The following is a 21894-nucleotide window of genomic DNA, read 5'->3' as shown; positions in this document are numbered from 1 at the left end:
GGGAGCCAGGCTGATGGAATTGTGCTCTCACTTTCTAGCTCATTCACTGGGGAACACAGAGGTCCAAAACATGCCCATTATTCTTTTATTGTCCTTCTTTCAGTCAGTGAGTGATTAACCAATAACTTCGTCTCCCCTACAGGTGTCAAGAGAGCACCCGGAGACTTAAAAATGTAAGTGCTAATGCTGAACTATTTGGGTGGTAGTTGTTTGTTTATCTCATTAAGCAGTTCTTTGGCAGAATCATGTCAATGTAACATATCCAATCAGTAGCAGTACCATTTCTAAAGGCTTCATCTTGAACTAACACTGCATATGTTATGGTTTAAAATCTTACAGTGCAATTCATGTTTTTCCTGCAGCCCAGGATCATTATTGGATCACTAAATTGTATAATAATGTTCTAATACTTATGTTAATATGTGTCCTAGGTTTTGATCACCATATATTGGTTGGGCAGAAAGGCACATGCTGATCCTTTTTATAATGGACCTTACCTAAAACTAAAGGCTTTTGAAGGATTGCTTGGCACAGCACTATATAAGGTAGGATGTCTACAGACTTTTGCAGGATTTTACTTTAGTCTTTTACTTTACTCTTATGTGTCATTTTGAAGTGCTTCAATATGGTGTATTTTTGTAGACTTGTAAACTAGCTGTTGTTGTAAATCTCAGTTTGCACCCTGTGACCTGTGCCTTTCCATCCATTGTGATATTTAAAATATCTAGCTAAGAATGAGGCTTACTGGTGTCATGATTGAACAATGTTAACCAATACTACATTACACAGACAGGCAATGGCAATTAATTTTTTTCTTTGTCTTTTTTGTCTTTTGTACATAATAAAAACACATGCTGCTTTTAAATAGTTTTTTTTATCATGCTTATTTCTTATATTTTTATTTACACTTTATAGTTTCATTGATATTCTTCATATATTTCATGCAAAACTGCCATTTATAGGAATTATTCGTCCAAAAATGAACATTCTGAAAACTCATCCCCATGTTGTTCCAAACACATATGACTTTCCTTCTGCTGTGGAACACACAAGGCAGAATGTTAGCCTTGGTAGTCACCATTCACTTACTTTGTGTGGAAAAAAGATGCCATGAAAGTGAATGGTGACTGAGGCTGTCATTCTGCCTAACATCTCTTTGTGCTTCACAGAAGTCATTCTGGTTTGGAACAACATGGGGGTGAGTAAATGATGACAGAATTTTCATTTTTGGGTGAACTATCCCTTTTACTGCTTTAGGTTTTTGCACATCTCAATTGAGAATCAATAGTACACACCATGTTATGTACACACCTATAATAACACACGAGTGTAAACATTTCTGTGTACTTGATTGGCTTTACTGGCATGACTCACAATAGAAAAGACAGCAGATTATCATAAGCAAGATCTTTTCTATGTACTTATGGAGGCTGTATGGTGATGGTGTGGTTTCTTTGTTTGTTTGTTTTTAGTGTGTGTGTGTGTGTGTGTGTGCGTGCGTGGCGGCCTGTTTCCCCTCACACTCACCCTTGTGCTTGACAGGCACTCGAGAACTGCTCATCACTGCAGGGCAGTGTGCAAAACAGCTCTTGTAGTGATAGCTGGTACTCAGAGAAAGAGCTCTTCCCATTACAGGCCGGACACAAGAGAGAAGACTCGCTAGACAGTCTCGACTCACTAGACTCCAGAACCCATAGCACATCCTCTGACGCTACGCTCAAAGGCAGCAGTGAGGGTAAGACTCTTAGCTTGAGGAAAACTCCTCAATTGAATGTCTTAAAGGGATAGTTCACCCACCATTTACTCACCCACATGTCATTAAAAACCCGTATTATGTTAGTTCTTTAGTATAACACAAAAGGAGATGTTAGGCAGAATGTTAGGACCAGTCACCATTCACTTCTATTGTATGGGAAAAAGAGGAGCATTAACATTCTTCAAAATTTCTCCTCTAGTGTTCCATGAAAAAAGAAAGCGATATGGGTTTGGAACGTCATGAGGGTGAGTAAATGAAGACTGAATATGAGGTGAACTATCCCTTTAAGTCTATTTTGTGTGTTCTGACTTGAATGAGTTGTTATATGAAAAATGGAGGTGGGATATCGTATTGAGAATTTACTTTGAATTTACGGATATGTCTATGGTATCTGACAGGTACCAAGTAAAAAAAAAAAAAAACCTGACCGCAGACAATAAAAATGCACATGTTCTTGCTTCAGCTGAAGTGTAGTTTATCAAATTACTATTGTCGCTTTAAAAAAATGTGTGGTGCCCTCTAGTGGTAAGTGAATAATACTGTTTACATCTCTTTATACAAATTAAACAAGACTTCTGAGAACCCTCATTTTGCTATGAGTTTTTATGACATTCAGCAGATACTGTTCTGATGGAAAGATTAAACTCCCCTCCATTTATACTCTTCCACATGGTTCTGTTTTATTGACATTAGCATCTTTCAAGTCAGTCATGGTCCCTGGTGTGGTGATGTAATTATTTGCTGATCTAATTAGTCTTCTGATCTCTCCTCATTCACCCCAGTGAGAAATTTTTTCGTATTCCCCACAGACTTGCCAATGACTCACTCTCCATTCCCACTGCCATGTTTACTAGTGCATGTGCGTGCGGGACCAAATGTCCCAGCAAGGATAGTAAAAGCTGAAATCACCTACTTTGTGGGAACAACCAATTGTCCCCACAAGGAAAATGGTTTAAAAAAACATGCTAAATAATGTTTTAAAGGGAAAGTTCACCCAAAAATGAAAACGGTGTCATAATTTACCATCATGTTGTTCCAAGCCCTTATGACTTTCTTTCGTGGAACACAACAGGAGATGTTAGGGACTGACAGCCTCAGTCACCATTCACTTGCACTGTATGGATAAAAAGATGTAATGAAATTGAAGGGTGAATGAGGCTGTCAGTATATAAGCTCTTAATCCTTTCTCTCTGTGCTGTGTTTCACCAGGTTGTGGAAGTGACCCTGAAGCAGAGCTAAGCTTCATGATGTCAGTGAATAAAGAATATCGCCGCTCGCTGGTCTTAACTCCCAAGACCACCACTGCGTTCAACCAATTCCTGCCCACCAAGGACAAGCAGTCAGGCTATGTTCCAGCACCCTTGCGCAAGAAACGTGCAGAGCGAAATGACGACAACAGACGAAGCTGGGGAAGTCCTCTGTACACAGATGAGGACGGCACTTTCACAAGGTAATACAAGTCTATTATTGAAATTCACTTGAGAGATTCTAGGATTTAATTGTTCTCATTGAATCTCATTGGATGACTCACCTATTTTAGTGACCTTTTGTAGGTTCAGTCTTTCTTTAAGAAGGAAAACAATCACTTTGCTGGCTAGGAAAACACAGGTTGTGTATATGTTCATCATTATATTCCCCTGCTGAAAAGACAGCAAAGTGTGCTTCAAATGAAGGTATGCTGGTTACCAGCATCCAAAAAAAGAAAACAATACAAATTATGCTGGTGACCAGCAATGCAGGTATTTTCAAAAAGGTCCTCATTTGATGAGTGAGATGTTATGGTAGTCATTAGAAGTTTTCAATGTTTGAATGCCAGTGCTTATTTCTCCCATTAAGTCTTGCCGTTGTGCTCTTTTAACCACCGTTGGTGGTTTGTCAAAGTCATGAGAGGGCAGGTTCAGATCCCTCCTCTATCACAAAGATGAAATCCCAGACCTCCATACCAGCTGCCCGACTCTCTTGGGCTTTTGAGTATAATGGCAGTGATTCAGATGCTGATCGGCCAGACCCTGACGTGGTTCTTGATGACCTCGCTAGCCGTAGATTTCACAGCCCCTCCCCGGTCATGCTGACCAACTTTGCCTTACCCATGAACCCGATGGAGGTAGCTGCTGTCCCACAGTGCACCTGGTCCCAGGTGGCTGTCACTAATGTGCAGACACTGACCCACCTCAGGTCAGAAACTGGTACCATTGACACGCTTCTGTTTGGCATGTTGTCAGTGCTAACTTCAGGTCATATTCAGCAAACTCTAATTGGTTTGGATTTTCAGTTGCTGTGATGTCATTGTTTTGCTTGTATTTCACACCATAGTGTGGACTTTTCCGTGTTTAATTTTCTTTGGTTTGCTGGATGGTTTGATGTTCCTTGTTCATTGGAAGTATGTAACAAAAATGGCTGTCTTTTAAGCAGCAGTCAGTTACAGCCTCTTCAGAGGTCTCGTAGGAGGCCCGTGTCTGCTGGCATCTGCATTTACGATGACTCCGACGAAGAGGATGATGAGTTTGGCGATGCTGACCCTGTTCAAGATGACTTATGCCAGAAAATTAGGCCTGATTCTGCAACACTCTGCGATGGTGCCTTGTGATACATTTCTGCCCAAGGTCTGGACACTTGAGGATGATATACATACGAAGAAGATCAAACTTGGATCCCAGCGCCACCCTTGGTATAGAAAGATCCAAGGTTTCAGGTCTGTCTGTTACTGAGGCAAAAAAAAAAAAAAAAAAAAGAAAACCTAAAGAAAAAAAATTTAAAATAAAAAAGCTGTGCTTTATGTACACAGGGTTTGCAATGGACAACCTAGGAAGTCAGGGAAAAGTCATGGAACTTTCTATTGTTAATATAAATACAGGTTTTCACATATACTCTGCTCTGAAATACAGTATTTCATAGGCTAAATAATGTTTTGATTAAAACTTATTTTCAATCTTGATTTGTGAGCAAATCTTTACTTTGAGTCAGTTTTATTTCTCAAGGAATCGGTTTTTATATTGGTCCGAATGATTCATTAATGAATCTGTCTGTATTTTAATGGTTCTTAAAAGTTCCTATCCAATAATCTCAAACAACTGGAAAGGTCATGGAAATTTAGTGTTCAGAAAGTGTGGGAACCCTACATTTAAATACTTTTAAAATTGTTTTTAAAAAGTCCATGAAATTTAGTTTCTTAAGACGTGCATGATAAACCAGTCCATCGGCTGCTCAGATATTAGTTTCAGTCCCTGTAAAAAAGCAAGGTTGTACATGTACCTGCAGTTTTCATTTGATTGCTAAGACTATCTTTCTCTCACTCTTCTTTCTGGTGATGGTTGCTAACTTTTCTCCCTTGTTATTCTCTGTGCTCTTTCACCTCCCATTTTCCAGCCGCAAGAAGTCAGGTTCATCCTCAGAAGACTCAGACTGTGACGTCAGTCCCTGGCTCTCTGTACCCTCTTTCTCTCGCACACAGTCTGAGCCCCCTCCCTATCACCCCCATGCACCTGAAGGCCCCACCTACAGCAGCCTCACTTCCACTGCCAGGTCCTTATCACAGCCACATATGCAGTAGGACTGGACTCAGTACCCCCGATCAGCTTCTTCTCACGTTCTAATAAATAAATCAACTAATACTTACAACATGTACTGTTTTTTTCTTTTTTTTCTAAATCATCATATTGAATAATAAGGATCTCTCACAACACAAGTACATTAGTAGCTAAATGCAAAACATGAGAAGGTCCGTACTGTCAATTTAGTATACATTTTTACATAATTCAGCCAAATAATAAAATACACTGCAGCTTTCCAAAATTTTACTTTGCAAAACTGCACAAGATATTTTGTCATTTTCAGTGAAATCTAACAGAATTTTGTGAGGTTAGAAGAAGCAAAGAAGCTTAAAAGAAGATAACCTATTTGCCAATGAGATAAGAAAAATAAACTTGTTTCTCCTTAAAATTAAGTTTATTTTTTTTACTCCATTGGCAAATATTTTTTCTTCATCGTCTTATGCTATTTTAGTCCTCTAGTAATTGTCTCTTGTTTTAATGTTAAGATTTTTTAAATTTTACTGGAAAACAATGCATATTCCACATGGTTAGTTGCATTCTCCTGCCATGCACTGCTATTGTAAGCCTGCTTACACATTTGTGCACTTGCATTCTCCTATTGTCCCCTGGCATGTTCCGAAACCTTTCTTTACTCATTTCTCCTTTCTTTCGCCTGCAGTTCTCAAACACAACCCCCTGTGGTTGCTCAGCAGAGTGCTGGGCTTCCTAAGATAAGGCCCCCTAATTTTTGGCCCAGGCGGATCCCACCTTTGGCCCCAGACTCATAAAATGTGAAAAGCATCCACTCCTTGGGCGTGAACACCCTAACGACCCATACAACATTTCTGCGGACATCCTGCCAGACTTTGTAAATGATGATATGTTTACACGGCGTACAAGCACCTTCCACTCCAGTAACGACCTGACCAAGTTGAAGTACGGTAACTTCCTAGCCCGTCATTGTAGATCAGAGGCTGATGTTAATGTGGTAATTCAGCCCCACCATGAGGCTGAACCTGTTTACCCTGACTTGGAAAAAGATGATGTGGTTTTTCGAAGGGTTCAGCAGCAAAACAATCAGCGCCCTCTGTCTGGGGCCCCTGATAACTATCACCCTGTGCCCATTCCAGAGCCATGGACTTTGCCACAAAAACTGCAGGCCAAGCTATAGTGTGCCCCAAATGAAACCAGACAGAAAAAACCCAAGCCAAAGACTAAACAGGAAGTAGAAGAGCACCTGAAAACAGATGATAAGCTTCTTAGGAAGCTAAGAGCATTTAATATGCAAGGAACAGCAAACCTTTCCATTGCAAGGCACAGTTTAGCTGTTACTCAAGGAGGTCCCAGTGTTCCTTTCTCTTGCAGTGAGGAAGACATGCAGAAATGGCAAACCATCATAGAGGCCAGTCATCTGACATACAAGAAGAGACTGTTGGTGGAGAGGTTAGGTTCCTGAGCCTGCAGAAATTGCTGTCTGCTTGTCATGGTGGTTTTGGCTGCAGTGTATTTTTCTCATTCTCAGGTTAACTATAATTTTTGAATTGGCAAATGTTTGCTGGAGTCTGAGTTGGGTTTGCCTTTGATTGCACGAGACATGTCACTTGATGAATGATGGTAACAGAGAGATATTTGGTTCCCTCAGTGTTTTTCGCTAAATGTTTTGGACCAGCTTCAAAATTGGCACTCACTTGTGATTAATCTTTACATCTAGTGTTAATGTCAAGTGGTTCTTAGCATTGTAATTTGACAGTGTAAAAACCATTTAGAAATGGTTCATTTATTTGGTCAGTTATACATATTTTTAATAATTAACAGATTTTATTGAATTTATCATTTATTTCATAAATAACAATTTATTAAGGATGCGTAAGCTTCGCTTTTTACAACAACACCAAAGAATGTGACTTTTCCATACACTTAAAACTGTTTTGTTTTTTACTGCCGAGAGACTTACCATTTGCCTGTCTAATGCATTTTTGTGTGTGGTTAATAAAAAAAGACTGAAAGATTTGGTGATGAAATCATGTAAGATACTACATGAAGTGCACATTCTAGTTCAGTGGATTGACTTTCTGTTAAGTGAGAGGCTTCTCACCAATGTTATAAGGTGAAAGTGTATCCAGCTTAACTTTGGTGGAATGTTAAAACCTGAGAAATGTCTATAAATAATCCAGTTAGACATCCGTTCTTTAGGAGGTAGCTAACAGTCCACTCTAGCTCCAAATTCCCCACAGCCTTGTGATCCTTTGAAAGCTGGAACTTACACTTTTATGTGTCCATGGAAACATTTAAATACACCTAGCCTTCGAGTTCCAAGCAAAACATTTCATTTGATGAGGTCCATCGAACGCAACACCATTTAAAAGAGTAACCGCACTAGGATTGGTGGGGAATTCTGCAAGTTTTCTGTGATGTCATTCTTCCTTCCACTCGACATAAAGTAATTGGTAACAGCTAATATTATTTGTTCACAAATGATAAATGTCAGCCAGTTGCAGTGTTGTTTTACCTGCTTTCAAATAAAAATAAAATAAAAAACTAATCGGAGAATGCACAGGTGACACTTGGAATGAACCTTAAAGCATGACTGTGTAAAACAAATAACCATTATGCACTACTGGACCAGTGCACTAAAAAATAATTTTCTTATTTTTATCTTGTTTTCTAAATAAATATCTAAACACCCTTAAAATTAGATAAATTTACTTGAGAAACAAAATTGTGTTAAATATGACTGACTTTTACGTGACAAGTCATATTTATATGACATAAGATATAAGAATATAAGATTTATTTTCAGAGGAAAAAATCTTGATCTAAGGTTATTTTCTTTACTCAGTTGGCAAACTGTATTTTCTTATTTTCAGAATAAACCTTGATAAAGTTTATGATTGCAAAAAAAAAAAAAAAAAATGAAGAAAAGTATTTTGTTTTTAATTTTTTTTTTTTTTTTTTTTTGCAGTTTGCTAGTGGGGTGAAAAGAAAAAAAAAGAAACTATCAAGACACTTTCTCTGAAAATGTGATCTTTTAGTTTTTACTTTTCAAGTAATTTTATCTTGTTTTAAGAATGTTTAGATATTTTTATTGGAAAACAAGACAAAAATACTGCTTATGAGAAGTTTTTATTTTTTGTGTGCAGTGTGTGATCACGCTCTTGATAGTGGACGTGTGTTATTTTGTTGGTCAATAAACAAAAGTGTCAATCATCACACATATATGACTGTGTTATGTGGTTCTCTTTGGTTCTCAGACTGCATCAGAACATCTCTGGTAGTGATGGGTAAGTTGTGGCCTTGTGCAGGAATGGCACATTTTTACTCATTTGTAGGGTCATGCTGCCTGAGCCTTTTTGTTTTGCTCTTCCCTACATTAAGCGCTGACACCCACAATGCTTTGCTTCCCATGGGCTGCTGTCCAGCTATTTTCACTATAAAACAGTGGAGACAACAAATGCACACACACACTGCTGTCTAATTTAATCCAAATCTCCATTAAATGTGATGTTCTGGAAAGATCCAGAACACAAGAAGTCCTGCTGTTTCTGTAATGCAGAGATATTGTGATCTCACAGGTAAATCACATGAGTGGAAGTGATTGAATATTCATGGAATTTGAACCCATTGAGTTGTTACTGTACATGCCAATATGGGACAACTCATTAGTTGTCACACATGACAACTACTTTTGGCTTGAAGAATATTTGGGACATGCCTGCTGTTTACTAACACTAAATACTTTGTCTTGTACATTTCCAATATTTATGTATTCTTCACGTGAACTGTAGCACTTTATAAAAGCTGAATGGCTGAAATGCATTAAACGTTTCCTTCATCCTAATGCGTGCAAGTTTTTCCTCATGGGATTGTTTTTCAGTTAATCTGACAATTGACTAAAAAAAATCTGTTCTCAGGAGCAAATCAGTGAGTGACATCACAGAGGATCAGATGAACTTGAACTTGAGCAACTTGAGCAACTTGAGCAACTTGAGCAAGGAAGTCCGCTTTGAAGAACTGCAAAAGATGCGCATTCAGTTGAAGGAGAGTGAGGATAAGTGGCAGGATGTGAGTATAGAAACACATGGTTTTGCTATTGATAAAGTTTGTGGTGCAGTGTTTGGCATGCAGAGACTCTGCAATGCACGCCGACTTTGTGTTTGAACGACGTGGCACATTTAACAGAATGACATACAATTAAACGTGTCTTCTTGTAGTATAAATTTAGACTTTTTTTAGATTTATTAAATTATTTTAATTTAATATTAACATTTTTTAATAGAATAGAATAACATGGAATACCACATGTTAGATACACATTAAAAAGCACTAATATAGCATTTTAGCAATGTAATTACTACACACGCACTATGTCCCCTATTTCACCTGTGCTGAGTTTTCAGATATATCAGCTATAAGCCACTGGCAGCGATGTGTTACAGTGATTTTAAAAATTGGTGTTTTTGAAACTTTTTTTTTTTTTTTTTTTGGAAATGTGAAACAAATTAATTTTCCAAAAGTTTGTACCATAAAGCCAAAATGATAAATTATACCAATATTATAACAATATTGATGTTAAATATATCCACCAATGTGGGTGTGCACTCACCTAATGCTTATCAAAATCCGTTTGACTTTACTCTGCTGCAAAGTTTGGCACAGAAGCCGCATCTGCAGCTGGAAAGGAAGTAAAAACAACGTATCATGCGCTCAAATGTAATATTTGTGTAAGAATGTTGCAGACTCTGATGATTCTGGTGCACAGTGGACAGTGTGCTTATTGTTAAGACAACAGCATACCGGTGCGGTTGCCAGATATTCAATCCCGGAAACGTTATACATGAATAAGACATTTTCTTTGCATTATCTATTGTCTACCATCAAACCTTTTGGCGACCGTGGTTCATGCTTAAAATATCCCCAAAACTACAACCTTAAATTGTATAATTTTAACCCGCAATTGTGTTTTCAAATTTCAACACCAATTTGGTGTGAAAGCTCAACCCTGGCAACACTGTACAAGCACAACAGCTACTCTGTGGAAGAGAGAGAGAGGACAAGTGTGCTGCGCTTCTGCGCTGTTCAAAAAACTGTTCAGAAAAATAATCAAGTTTCTCACTTGAACATGAATAAGGTGAGGGTCTATTTGATTGGATAGATTGCTAAGTTTCACTTTAACAGGCATCACAACAGTCTTTTTTTAAAATAGGAAACCCTAATGATTTATCGGTGAAGTTTTACCGGGGCACAGCAGAACCAGTAAATGGGGTCCAGCCACGCTCCTGCCATAAAGTGCTCAACTGTTTCCAGCCACACAACAATGTCAATAATAAATAGTTTCTAACTCTTTGATGATAATATGTAGTAAGTGTGCAAGTGGTTGGGCTGATATTCAGTACAGTATTTAGGTCACATACGGCCCCTAATTCACAAGGGGAAAGGAGCCGGGTGGAGCCAAAGACACAAAATAGGACACCAGAAAAATCTAGTCCTCCCTCACTCCTCAATCTGTCCTCCAGTCTCTCTACCCTTCCCCTGCACTGTCCCTCATACCATTAGTGCTTATGAAAAAGCACCTGTGCTCCAGTTATGAAGGCTGAGCGTCTTTCTCCTTACCCCTGCAGGATCTTACAAGGTGGAAGAACAAACGCAGGAGTGTGAATTCTGATATTGTGAAGAAAAAAGAGGAGAGAGAGCAGATTGAGCAGATCACTTCTATCAGCGGCCCCAGGAAATCAAAAACCTTCAAGGAGATCCAGGATAAGAGGTGAACATACATTCCCTCACAGCATTTTATTTTATTTTAAAGAAATGTGTAAGACATGTTATGACTCCTGAGCAATAAACAAGGAGGGATTTTATCTCAACTACAGCTTTAACCTTTCAAGGTGAAAGCCAATCAATTTTAATTTATAAAATGTAGTTTACTAGGATCAAATCTGACCTCAAATATTTTAGAAGCTGTTGATTTCACTTTTGTTATTTTTTTGTTATTCAGTTTCATCAGTACATTTTGTTAGGATGGAGAATGTAGTCTGTGCTACTTTCTCTGATTGCTCTTGAGCTCAATTTAAAAGTGTAATCTAATCGCATCTCTTGTCAACTACAATAACAGCTTTAACACAAGCGTCGATGATGTTTTTGAAGAACCTGTGCCCAGAACCAGAACTCTGCCACCACGTAGCTACACCATTGACGTCCCTTACGCCCCTATGGACAAACCTTCAGTACCCTCTGTGCCATCTCTGATGAAAGAGGAACCTGTCACTGGCACCCTGGCATCAGACCAGACCGATTTTCCAGCCAAATGTGATCGCTCCAGCCCAGAGATCCCTCTTCATATGACAAACAACATTCAACACAGCCAAACAACTACCCGAAGCCTTCTGGATGATCCCGTTCCAGCTATTTCCAACAGCAACACCAGCCTCAAGCCCACCAGTATCAGTAAACCAAACACCAGCAGCACCATTCTGAACAGCTCTCAACAGTTGGAGACAATTAGCACCACTAAGCCAGTTGAGAACTCCAGTGGCCCCATTAGCTCTTTGTATAAGCCCAGTTCAATGGAGACAAAGCAGCCTGGGCTGGATCGAGTTTCTGCCTCCCTCCCCAGGAGCTACCAGAGATCAGATAGCGCAAGGCTCACCTCTGTAATCACACCCAGACCATTCGGCACACAGTCCAACCGAATCACCTCCTTTCCCAGAGCATTCACGGTGAGTTGCCCTGTTCAGTCTCAAACATCATGTCATGTTCAAATGACATTTTCTTTTTTGTTTGTTACAGTGTAGGATTTACATTCTAGTACTTATCTATTTACAGCTGCTCATATGAATTCTAAAGCAAGCTAATTGAGTTTAACCAGTACTGAACCAATACAAAAGTCTGACATTTTGAGAAAGTGTACCATGTCACTAATCAATTAATCAAATGATTTTTTTTAACCTAGGCTTATCCCATGGTAAATCAGAAGTCATGATCTGTTCTGCTTTATTCAAACAATGAGGACTTTGTAACATTACAGAAAGTAATGAATACATCTTAAGTAGTGAATATTACATATGCAATGAGTTGTTGAAAAAAGAATTGCAATTGTTTGTGACAACTCTTATTTGGCAACAAAAATCTTTTTAGATGGATGACACTCATAAGTGCATGAATGGAGAGACTGACAGCCTCAAGAAAACAAAGTTTCCCAACCGCTATGCTCAGTATGTGACGGACGATGATGATTTCTCCCAGGGCAGCCCTCTGCAGAGCAGTAATGAAGAAGAGGAGGAGACATTACAAACCCCTTCTCCCGTCCCTCGAGTCAACAGGGTGTCTCCCCTGCCCAAAGCTCCATCTGTGATCAGCCCTGCTAATGAGGTAAGACAGTTTATAACTGTTCTTATAAGGAGGGATTTCATCCCAGCCACAGCTTTTTTTTTTTTTTTTACCCAATTTGGAATGCCCAATTCCCAATGCGCTTTTAAGTTCTTATTTATTCTCTCCAAACCCACATGCTTCTTTTTCCATCAAACACAAAAGGAGAATTTTTTAGAATATTCATGCTGTCATGTGTATTTTGTTGATTCATGTCTAAGATTTTGAAAAGTTTAGTTCCTGTTTCCTTGTCATGTGATTTCATGTTTTCCCTCCATGTTCATGTGTCTTGTCTTTTCATTGGTTGATTGTTATCAGTTCTGTTTGTTCATTGGTTTATGTTCCCCCATGTCCAGGTATTTAAGCCTCATGTTTTCCATTGTGTTTTTGTCAAGTATTGAATGTGAATGTATGTGTTGGTACGCTGTTGTCAAGTCAAGTCAAGTCAAGTCAAGCCAAGTCAAGCCAAGTCAAGCCAAGTCAAGCCAAGTCAAGCCAAGTCAAGCCAAGCTCAAGCCAAGCCAAGCCAAGCCAAGCCAAGCCAAGCCATAGTCAAGCCTAGTCTAGTCCATGTTCATGTTTTGTTTTGTAGTCAGGTTTATTGGTTCTCACTTTGTAAATAAACTGCACTTGCGTTCTTCATCTTCACGTCATCGTCTTCATCATTGCCATTGCCAGCAGTCAACTACATTACACATGCAGCTCTGTTCCATACAACGATCAAGCTCCAAAAAGACCAACAAAAATAAATAAATACTATAAAAGCACCATTATAGTAGTCAATATGACTTGTGCGATATATAGAGTATATAGTCTTTAGGAGCCTTTGACCCAACATTTAACTCCTTATTCATTCATTAATTATTACTTGGCCATTATTTATCAAATCAAATATTTCATGCAAATCATTATGCAGTTCTCAAATGAAATATGCCACCTATAGTGCTGGTTCGATGCTATAAAGTTTGGTTTTGAGACACAAAAACCAATAATGTTTGACGTGCAACCTTGCAAGGACAACAGCCATTGCACCCACAGCCCGTCCGTCCATCTGTCCTTCCTTCCTTCCTTCCTTCCATCCAACCATCCATCCATCCATCCATCCATCTATCCATCCATCCATCCATATTACTTTATAGAATTTATCTTATTCCTACATTGAAAAACTTTTTGAATGTCTCTGTCATGATCTTTGGCACACAGTGATGTTCTCATGCTTCTTGTACTGTCCTGACTGTGTCTTGCAGGTGAGTTACAGTGACATGAGAATCAGCCTGAACCAAAAATCCAACAGCAGCCAAGACTTTGGCTTCCAGACTGACTGGGACTCTACAGGAGTCAGTATCAAATCTGTAGTGCCAGGTAAAATAAATTGTTGCAAAATCCTTTAAAATGTTCAAGGTGATTTTTCTGAAACATGCTCTCTCAAAGGATGCCCATAAGATGTGTCAGCATGTAGTTAAGGCATGGTTGGGTCCATCGACACGTCAACATCAAGATTGTAGCTTAAAATGTATTTGAATGTGTAGAAAGGTTTGAAGGGAAAGTGTCAATCTTAGGTCCTGTGATTGGTCATAATTTGTAGGTACTTTTTTGCCTTCACTAGTTCCTCTTAAATGATTCTGTGGTGTGAAAAATATTACATGTAGGATTAATATGAGGTCATAAAACCTGCATGCATAATAATTATAAAGAATGAGCTAAATGTTTAAAATAGTTTCAGATGGAATATAGCATGTCACATTTCAGAACATGTTAACTTCCTTAAGGGTTGCATGTCAACTTACAATGTGCTGCCCAATGAAATAATGAAACATCCAGTACAGGCTCTGTGTGCCGCTTCAGAGAATGTCTGCTGATAAAACACATATGTTGTGCCATTGCTAGAGCTATACAGGGCATATTATTTCTAGGTTGATTCTAATGAGCCTCTAGTTCAAACAATCTCTATGTCCAGACAGCAATGGAGCAAAATTTCATATTATTTAAGGAGCTAAACTGAATGTTGTTTAATTGACTAAATCAAGAATCATTGCTGCTTTCCAGTTTCTAGCTTCTGCATTCTCCCTTTGGCATAAGCTATATTGAGATATGAGCTATGTTGAGCTATCCTGCGGTAAATTAAATCCAGATGAAAAGTTAATTGAAGATTGAATAATTATCAGTCTTGTCTGTCTTTTTTCTTTGTGCACATGTTTGGTGCATGTGTGCATGTGTGTGTGTGAAGGAAGTCCAGCGGAGCTCGGTCAGGTGAAGGTTGGAGATGAGATCCTTACAGTGAATGGACACAGTGTGGCACACATGAGCTATATTGAGTGGAAGAACAGTATGGAGGAGTCTTTGCAAAAGGGAAGTCTGCTCATGGACATACGCAGACATGGCAGGAATAGTAAGTCTTATCGATTGCAACACTCTTTCTTAAGCAGCATTGATTTGCCAGAGACTGTTTTAACCCTACTTGACCATAACAGGCCTTGTAAAATCTAATGAAATAACATCATTACACACTTGAAGTATGTTATTGCAGACTTTTCATTTTAACTGACAGTACAGTTAAGGACAAGTTGCTCTGCTTTTGATTGGCCCTGTAGTGAAAGTCTGAATATCATCTGTATCTTCTTACATCTGTCAGTTGTGTAACTGGCTTCCTGGGTGCTGATTTCTTTTCATTTTACTAACCCAAAAATAAAAATTCAGTCATTATTTACTCAACCTTATGTCATTCCAAATGAGTATGCTGTACTTTTTTTTGGAACTTTTTTTAAGAATTCACATAGATCTTTTCTAATGACAGCTCATAGTCACCACAGACTGTCAAACCCCAAAAAGAAATAAAAGCATTAAAAAAAGTAGTCTATATGACTGTGCACAATATTCCAAGTAGTCTGAAGTCATTACACAGCTTTGTATGAGGAACAGAGCAAACATAAACCATTATTCACTGCAAATCTTCACTTCCGCTGCAGCCTATGGTTTGAGATCATGACATTTGGTTACGAGACATTGGAGAACCATTTAATGCTAAAGATGTCCATTTTGTTACATGAAAATATGTGAAGACTCATTAAAATCGTGTGCGTGTGTGTGTTCCATGGAAAAAAAATAACAATACATGTTTGGAATAACATTGGGAATGAGAAAGTAATGGTAATTTTCTTTTTGGATGAACTATCCCTTTATCTGTCCCTAGCCTTTTGGCAACATGTGATATATTTATATGTCTTTCTAAGCAATGTGCATTGAAGTGTCTAAAATACACTTCTTTATAGCAACTGATGTGAAAATCTTAAGTGTTTACTAACAGGCTTGTGGTTTGTGACTAAAGGCAGAGCTAGCAGGGGTCATCTGTAAACTTATTGATAAATCTGGTGTGTGGAACTCATTCTGTTGACTGCATGGCAGGAGAAGGTGGTCTGTCTGTCATCCCCACTAATTAGAAATATTAACCAGAACCATTTTGTTTTATTATCTGTCTGTAGTCGTACATCGGTTTTCGTAGCTTGCTAATTCTTTCTATAAACTAAATGATTTTGTTGACATGCCACAATTAGACTGGGGCAGAGACCTACCTTCCCTTCCATACACAAGCCTTAAGACCATCAATCTGACCAGTCTGGATCCTCTAGGTTCAACTGAGTCATACCTCAGCACCATCCTGGATAAGGACACCGCCGTGAAAGCCGTAAACGTCAGCTCTCATCCTGGCAATGTGAGAAAACAACAGTGAATCACCTAATTATGATGCTTGTGCTTTTCCAACTGGTATTTGGGGATATTTTAATGCTTCATTCACTAAACAGATGGCTTACTTTTGTGTTTTCTTTTTTCTTCTTCTCAGAATTATGGCTCGAATGGGATAAATGGTGGTTTTGGCAATGAATGTGGGACCATGAATAATAAAGGTAAATTACATTTTCAGCTAATTGCAAGAAAACATTCTGTATAGTTTTTTCTAGTCTGCCCTATGTTTTTATGCCTGTTTTATTAAATCAGTGTTCCCACTCATCCAGGAAAACCTGAAATATTGCAATGCAGTTTTCCAGTCATGGAAAAGTCATGGAAATGATTAGAAAAAATACATAGAAGTCCTGGAAAATGATTGTATAAAGAAAGTAGTATAATAAAACTTTAGTGACTGTGATGCTAACAAGGTTTTTCAAACAATGAGGACTTTGTAACACTACAGAAAGTAATGAATACATCAAACGTTCAAAAACATGGTAAAGATTGGGACTCGGAATAGGTGTCAAATACCAAAAATTGGTAACATTTTGTCAATGCCGGCGGCTATGCATTGTGAAACAACAACAATGGTTGATTGTCATGGACAAAGCCCTGTCACATATGTTCCCTGGTTATCTGCTGTTATCTCTGCTTTGCTCCAAGGAAATAGTTTAGGTATTGATACAGTGCAAATTATTATTTTTTCGTTTCAACATTGCTGGAGTGTTAACAACAAAAATATCAGAATTGTAAACATTGAGCAAGGACGATGTTCGGACTGCAAATTATTTGATTTTCTTTATGAATTCACACCCTGAAGTTGTTGTGTGGTGATACAGCCTTTACACCTTGGGATGTAAATAAAATCTTTTATAATTCAATGATCAGAGTCCGCTTATACCGCAGTTGCCACGTGTAGGGCCCTATTATTTCCACGATGCGAAAAAACATGGACTGAATCACAGAATCCAGTCATAAAAATGGCATTACCTAGACTGTAAACCCTAATGTTGTCATTACTGGAAAAAAGTTGTCTTAATTAAACATTACTTGAAATGTCATGTTTTGGACTCATAACTCAGATATCTAAGTTCCTTGAACTTATTTTTCTTAGAAATCCATAGACTTGAGATTTTAAGTGTTAATAACTTAAACATTTGAGGACAGAATTGAGGCTATGGGGAATACCCACAATGCCTTGTGCTTTTTAATTATGTTTCCTCTGTCAAAGGGAACATGTGAGGACATTTTAATATTTTGTTATTAAGTTATTATTAGTTGCTCTTGTAGTATTATCTATGTTTGCTGCAAAAAGTTGTTTCGTGCGATGACATCACTTCGGTCAACTTTAACCCTGTTCACACATTATCTCAGTACTCCAACTGAAATACAGGTGTCTATGCATTTCTGTTGAGAAATATATTTAACGATTGACCTAGAATTTATAATCTTCATTTTTTTTAAGCTGTGTTATTGTATGACTTAAATTTAAGTCCATTCAATTAAAATTGAAATAACAACATTTAAATAGCAAATCTGAGTTAAGTCTACTAGCATCTAGTTGCCTTAACCTAAATAGTTAAGTTAATTCTATATGAACACCAAGTATTTTTAATTACACAAGTTTTGGAGATGCCAGTACTCAATAATTTTGGGGAATGAGTTTACTCAATTGAGTAGAGGTAACTTATTAGGGTTTTCAGTGTATAAAGTATGGAATGTCACGGAATTTTACGGATTTGGGTCTAAAACGTAATATTTTCTAGTGTGATTATTAAACCACAGAATACTGCGATTTTATTAAATAAATATGTAGTCTGCATGTGCAGCGTCCTTCAAAATTAATGTGTGAAGACGGCTGCTCATTCACTGACAACACCTCATGCTCTGTGTGTGTAGTAGATGACAGAGGGCAGAGCACTCTGAAATGCATAGCACATACAGATATATATATATATATTTAATTAAATCACAATTAATAATCAAACTGGCAGTGTTGCAAACTGCTTATCCAGAGGTGAAAAACAACATTCGAAACTTTTCAGAAATGCCAAAATAAAAGCTTGACTTAAATGGATGCTTGAAATGGGGAAAGGACAACAATATATTGCTACCATAATGTAATATTTACTGTAATTAATAGTAATAATTATAATAGTAATGGTTTAAAGCAATACTTCACATCTGTGATGTTCTGTTGTGCAGCATTTCATTTGACAAAAATATCTCTAGTGTTGTTTTGGATTGTGCTTTATGGTTTTGTATAAAAGCACTTCATTTGATAAAAATAATGCTGTTATGTTGAAAAATGAAATTAATTAAAATATTTATTTAATATTTATATGATTTAATTTGATTAGACACCATTTTGATAATAGCATTTTAATTAAACTTTCAAATATGGAATTCAGAAAAAATAACCATCCAATAACCACAATACGCATCATGACCTCTTGTGTGTTTTTGCCTAAATACTACACCAGATGGGCACATAAAATGTCCTGGAAAATTGTGCCTTGAAAAGAGTGGGAACCCTGTAAATGCATGTTGTGCTGACCATTTGTGAATAGCATTTGTAAATCTTTTTCAGAGATTCAACCTCTTTAATAGCTTGATGTGTATGAGTTTTATTTTGATAACCTTTGAACAAAACAGAAAGAAAGATAAGCTATGCAATCACTGTATACACATTTACATTTATTACAGTTTTGTAGAAATATTTTGACCTAAATATCAAGATTAATTTGCTAAATCTAGTTCCCCAGGTTACCTGCTTCTAACCTTTTTTCCCCCCCATGTAGAATCTGAATCCATTTCTTTGAAAAACTTAAAAAGGAGATCAGAGTTTTTTGAACAAGGTAACATAATATATAGAACGGCATCAGTTCAGTTCTGGTGCATTCAGGCTTTGTGTTTCTGGGGCTGGGTACGGCTAGCTCTTCATCCTGCCATCCTCTTCATCCCTTTAGCAGAAGCCCCTCATAACCTCTGTGCTCTTCCCTCAGGCTCTGCAGGGCTCACAGTCAGTTCTCTGGTCTACCTCTGTGGTAAAGGGGGGTTGAGTGTGCAGTGTCCACCTCCATCTCGAGCGCTGGCATGCTGTCTACAGTAGCCCTGAGTACTTTAAATAGTACAGCAAATGGATGAGGAAATAGTTCTCTCTATTATTGTGCTGTGCAGCCAAATAAAAGTGTGTTCACACTGACAGCTATACAGTCACTGAAGGTCAAGTCAGCTGTTGGTTGCTACTAGGAGTTCGTAGTAAACTACAGTATCCAATATTAATTTCATGTCTCTCGGGAGTAAACTTTATTTGACCATTGGCCACGGTCTCTGTCTTTACACGTAATACAATTATTTGAACTAAAATCAATAAATCATGTCCATTTATTTACTTACTGGTAAGACGCATATAGTAAGCAGGATGCATCCCTTTAGGATGCAACAATACTTCTCTGCTTCATAATGGGGTCCTGATCACATGAGCTCCACTTTCTACACTTCTGTTGGTAGTCATTGCAATGCGTCATTGCTCATTTCTATTAAGTTAAACTCTGCTCAAATTTGACGTATCGCTATTTGGTCACTGTAACAATTAAGTTGCAATAAGTGAAAACAATTAACTTCTGGTTGCTTTGTCAGTGTGAACACCCCTTAAAGAGTCCAGATGATTTGAGCATAATTTTTTTGTATACAGTAACTTTAGTAGACATGCTCTGTGGCGTCTGCAAGACAGCATGTCAGGAACCATACCAACATACAAAGCACTACTATGTTATGTAATGATTTCCCCTACATGTATCAATTAAACATTGCAGACACAGACAGTAATATGAGGCTGTTCTACCTTCTGATCTCACACTCAATCTTGTTGTGCTTCCTTGAATATAGGAGCAGCTCAGGGAAATGAATAAATAACCAGTGTGGAGTGTGTTGGTATTGTGTTCTGAATGTGAAAAGTGCATGTTGTGCTGGGCATGGACTGTGGGGTTTGGTTTTACTAATAGCCAGCGCTTTTGCATGTGACATTGCATTGCATTTGGGTACTGGTGAAAGTTAATTATCTTCGGGATTTGTTTTAGCATTGTTAAATTGATTTGTTTGTGTATCATTTAAGTATTTGCTTGTGTTTATCCTAGTCATTGCATGCATCACTGACTTAACATTTATTTGTGATGCTGTTGGGTTATGTTTCAAATTTGATGTTACCGGATATTGAGATAAAATGCTGTTCATGTACTCCCTTCAGGCTCTGATAATCCAGAGGGTTTCATTCTAAATAAACATGGTTTCAAATGCATCTAAGAAAAATCATAAAATTTTCCTTTTTTATTTATTTGTTTTTTTACAGGTGGCTCTGATACAGCAATATCAGATGTAAGTTGAGTTGCTCCTAACACAGTAACCTTCACACGTGTAGTAGATATTTTGGATTGAGCTGGTATTTGCATATGTAAAATGAGACTAAGACGACTGATTTTGTAGTTTAGTTCTTAGTATTGCCTTGAACAAAAAACCCAGATCAGAGACAAGACAATATGATCAAGATCCCATAATCTTTCAAATAATCTCTAGCATATTTTGTTTGCCCAGTGGCTGTTCTCTGATGTTATTATGATGATTTAATATGTTCTATCTGTTTGTAGCTGCCCATGCCCTCCATCTCTACATCCTCAACCCACTGGTCCTGGGACCCAGAGGTAGAGCACAGACGACAGGAGAAATGGCAGAAAGAGCAGGAGCGTTTGCTGCAGGTGAATATTGTACATGCTGATGAATTTGGCTTTAAAGAGTTGAAGTTAGTTTATAGAGTTAAATATAAACTTTATTAATTTAAGGTATAGTGTCTAGTTTTTAGAGAAGATAAGTTATATTCAGCCAACCAAGGAATGCAAACTCAGAGATTTGTTGTTGTGTTTCCTAAAAACAAGGCAAGGCATACATCATGTAGATACTGTATCTTTATTTTCAAATAAGGCATTCTTATTCTTTGTTTAAGTGCATGTTAAAAATGTATTACTTGTCCAGCTAATTTTTAATGGTGATGGATGTTTGTAATGTTGAAATCTCTTTGACTGCTATGATGGAGCAACTTATTCATCACATTTTACAGTTAAATGCTGAAGTTACACTATAACTTTGCTTCAGACAAAGATTAGTTACAATCATTGGTTTTTGCTCTCTCTCTCTCTCTGTTTTTCTTTTCTCATTTTTTTTTTCTAACCTGCAGGAGAAGTACAAGAAGGACCAAGAAAAACTTGATGAGGAGTGGAGAAAGGCCCAGCAGAACCTTTTGAAGGAGAGCTCCAGAAACCATGAGGATGTATGCATAACATTTCACTGTAACATTATAATTATATATTTATATTATTCTATTATACAACATTATAATTGTTGTATCCAGGTCACTGTTGTAAGGATGCCTCATTAACTATTATACTGGACTCGAAGTAAAATATTCTTTATAATTCTGGAATACGTGTCATAAATGCCAAAAAAAAAAATATTCATACATATTTCATA

The 21894-nt window shown here is 37.6% G+C and overlaps 1 protein-coding gene across 1 annotated transcript in view; it reads left to right on the top strand.

The window, feature by feature from the left end:
• LOC127448091 (LIM domain only protein 7-like) overlaps positions 1 to 21894 on the top strand; it is a 28487-nt gene that overhangs the window by 459 nt on the left and 6134 nt on the right. Inside the window, exons 2-18 of the mRNA XM_051710378.1 lie at positions 143 to 173; positions 432 to 545; positions 1543 to 1735; positions 2966 to 3206; positions 8538 to 8567; positions 9198 to 9348; positions 10905 to 11047; positions 11396 to 11999; positions 12418 to 12651; positions 13896 to 14010; positions 14876 to 15037; positions 16200 to 16357; positions 16487 to 16550; positions 19173 to 19229; positions 20723 to 20748; positions 21018 to 21125; positions 21602 to 21694. Coding sequence (XP_051566338.1) covers positions 3001 to 3206; positions 8538 to 8567; positions 9198 to 9348; positions 10905 to 11047; positions 11396 to 11999; positions 12418 to 12651; positions 13896 to 14010; positions 14876 to 15037; positions 16200 to 16357; positions 16487 to 16550; positions 19173 to 19229; positions 20723 to 20748; positions 21018 to 21125; positions 21602 to 21694 — 2151 coding nt within the window. The 5' untranslated portion in view covers positions 143 to 173; positions 432 to 545; positions 1543 to 1735; positions 2966 to 3000. The remainder of the gene's footprint in view (positions 1 to 142; positions 174 to 431; positions 546 to 1542; positions 1736 to 2965; positions 3207 to 8537; positions 8568 to 9197; positions 9349 to 10904; positions 11048 to 11395; positions 12000 to 12417; positions 12652 to 13895; positions 14011 to 14875; positions 15038 to 16199; positions 16358 to 16486; positions 16551 to 19172; positions 19230 to 20722; positions 20749 to 21017; positions 21126 to 21601; positions 21695 to 21894) is intronic.

The sequence above is a fragment of the Myxocyprinus asiaticus genome, chromosome 11, assembly GCF_019703515.2.
Source record: "Myxocyprinus asiaticus isolate MX2 ecotype Aquarium Trade chromosome 11, UBuf_Myxa_2, whole genome shotgun sequence".
Taxonomy (NCBI): Eukaryota; Metazoa; Chordata; class Actinopteri; order Cypriniformes; family Catostomidae; genus Myxocyprinus; species Myxocyprinus asiaticus.
The sequence above is the reverse complement of the archived record's forward strand: the minus strand, read 5'-3'. Positions and strand labels throughout refer to the sequence as shown.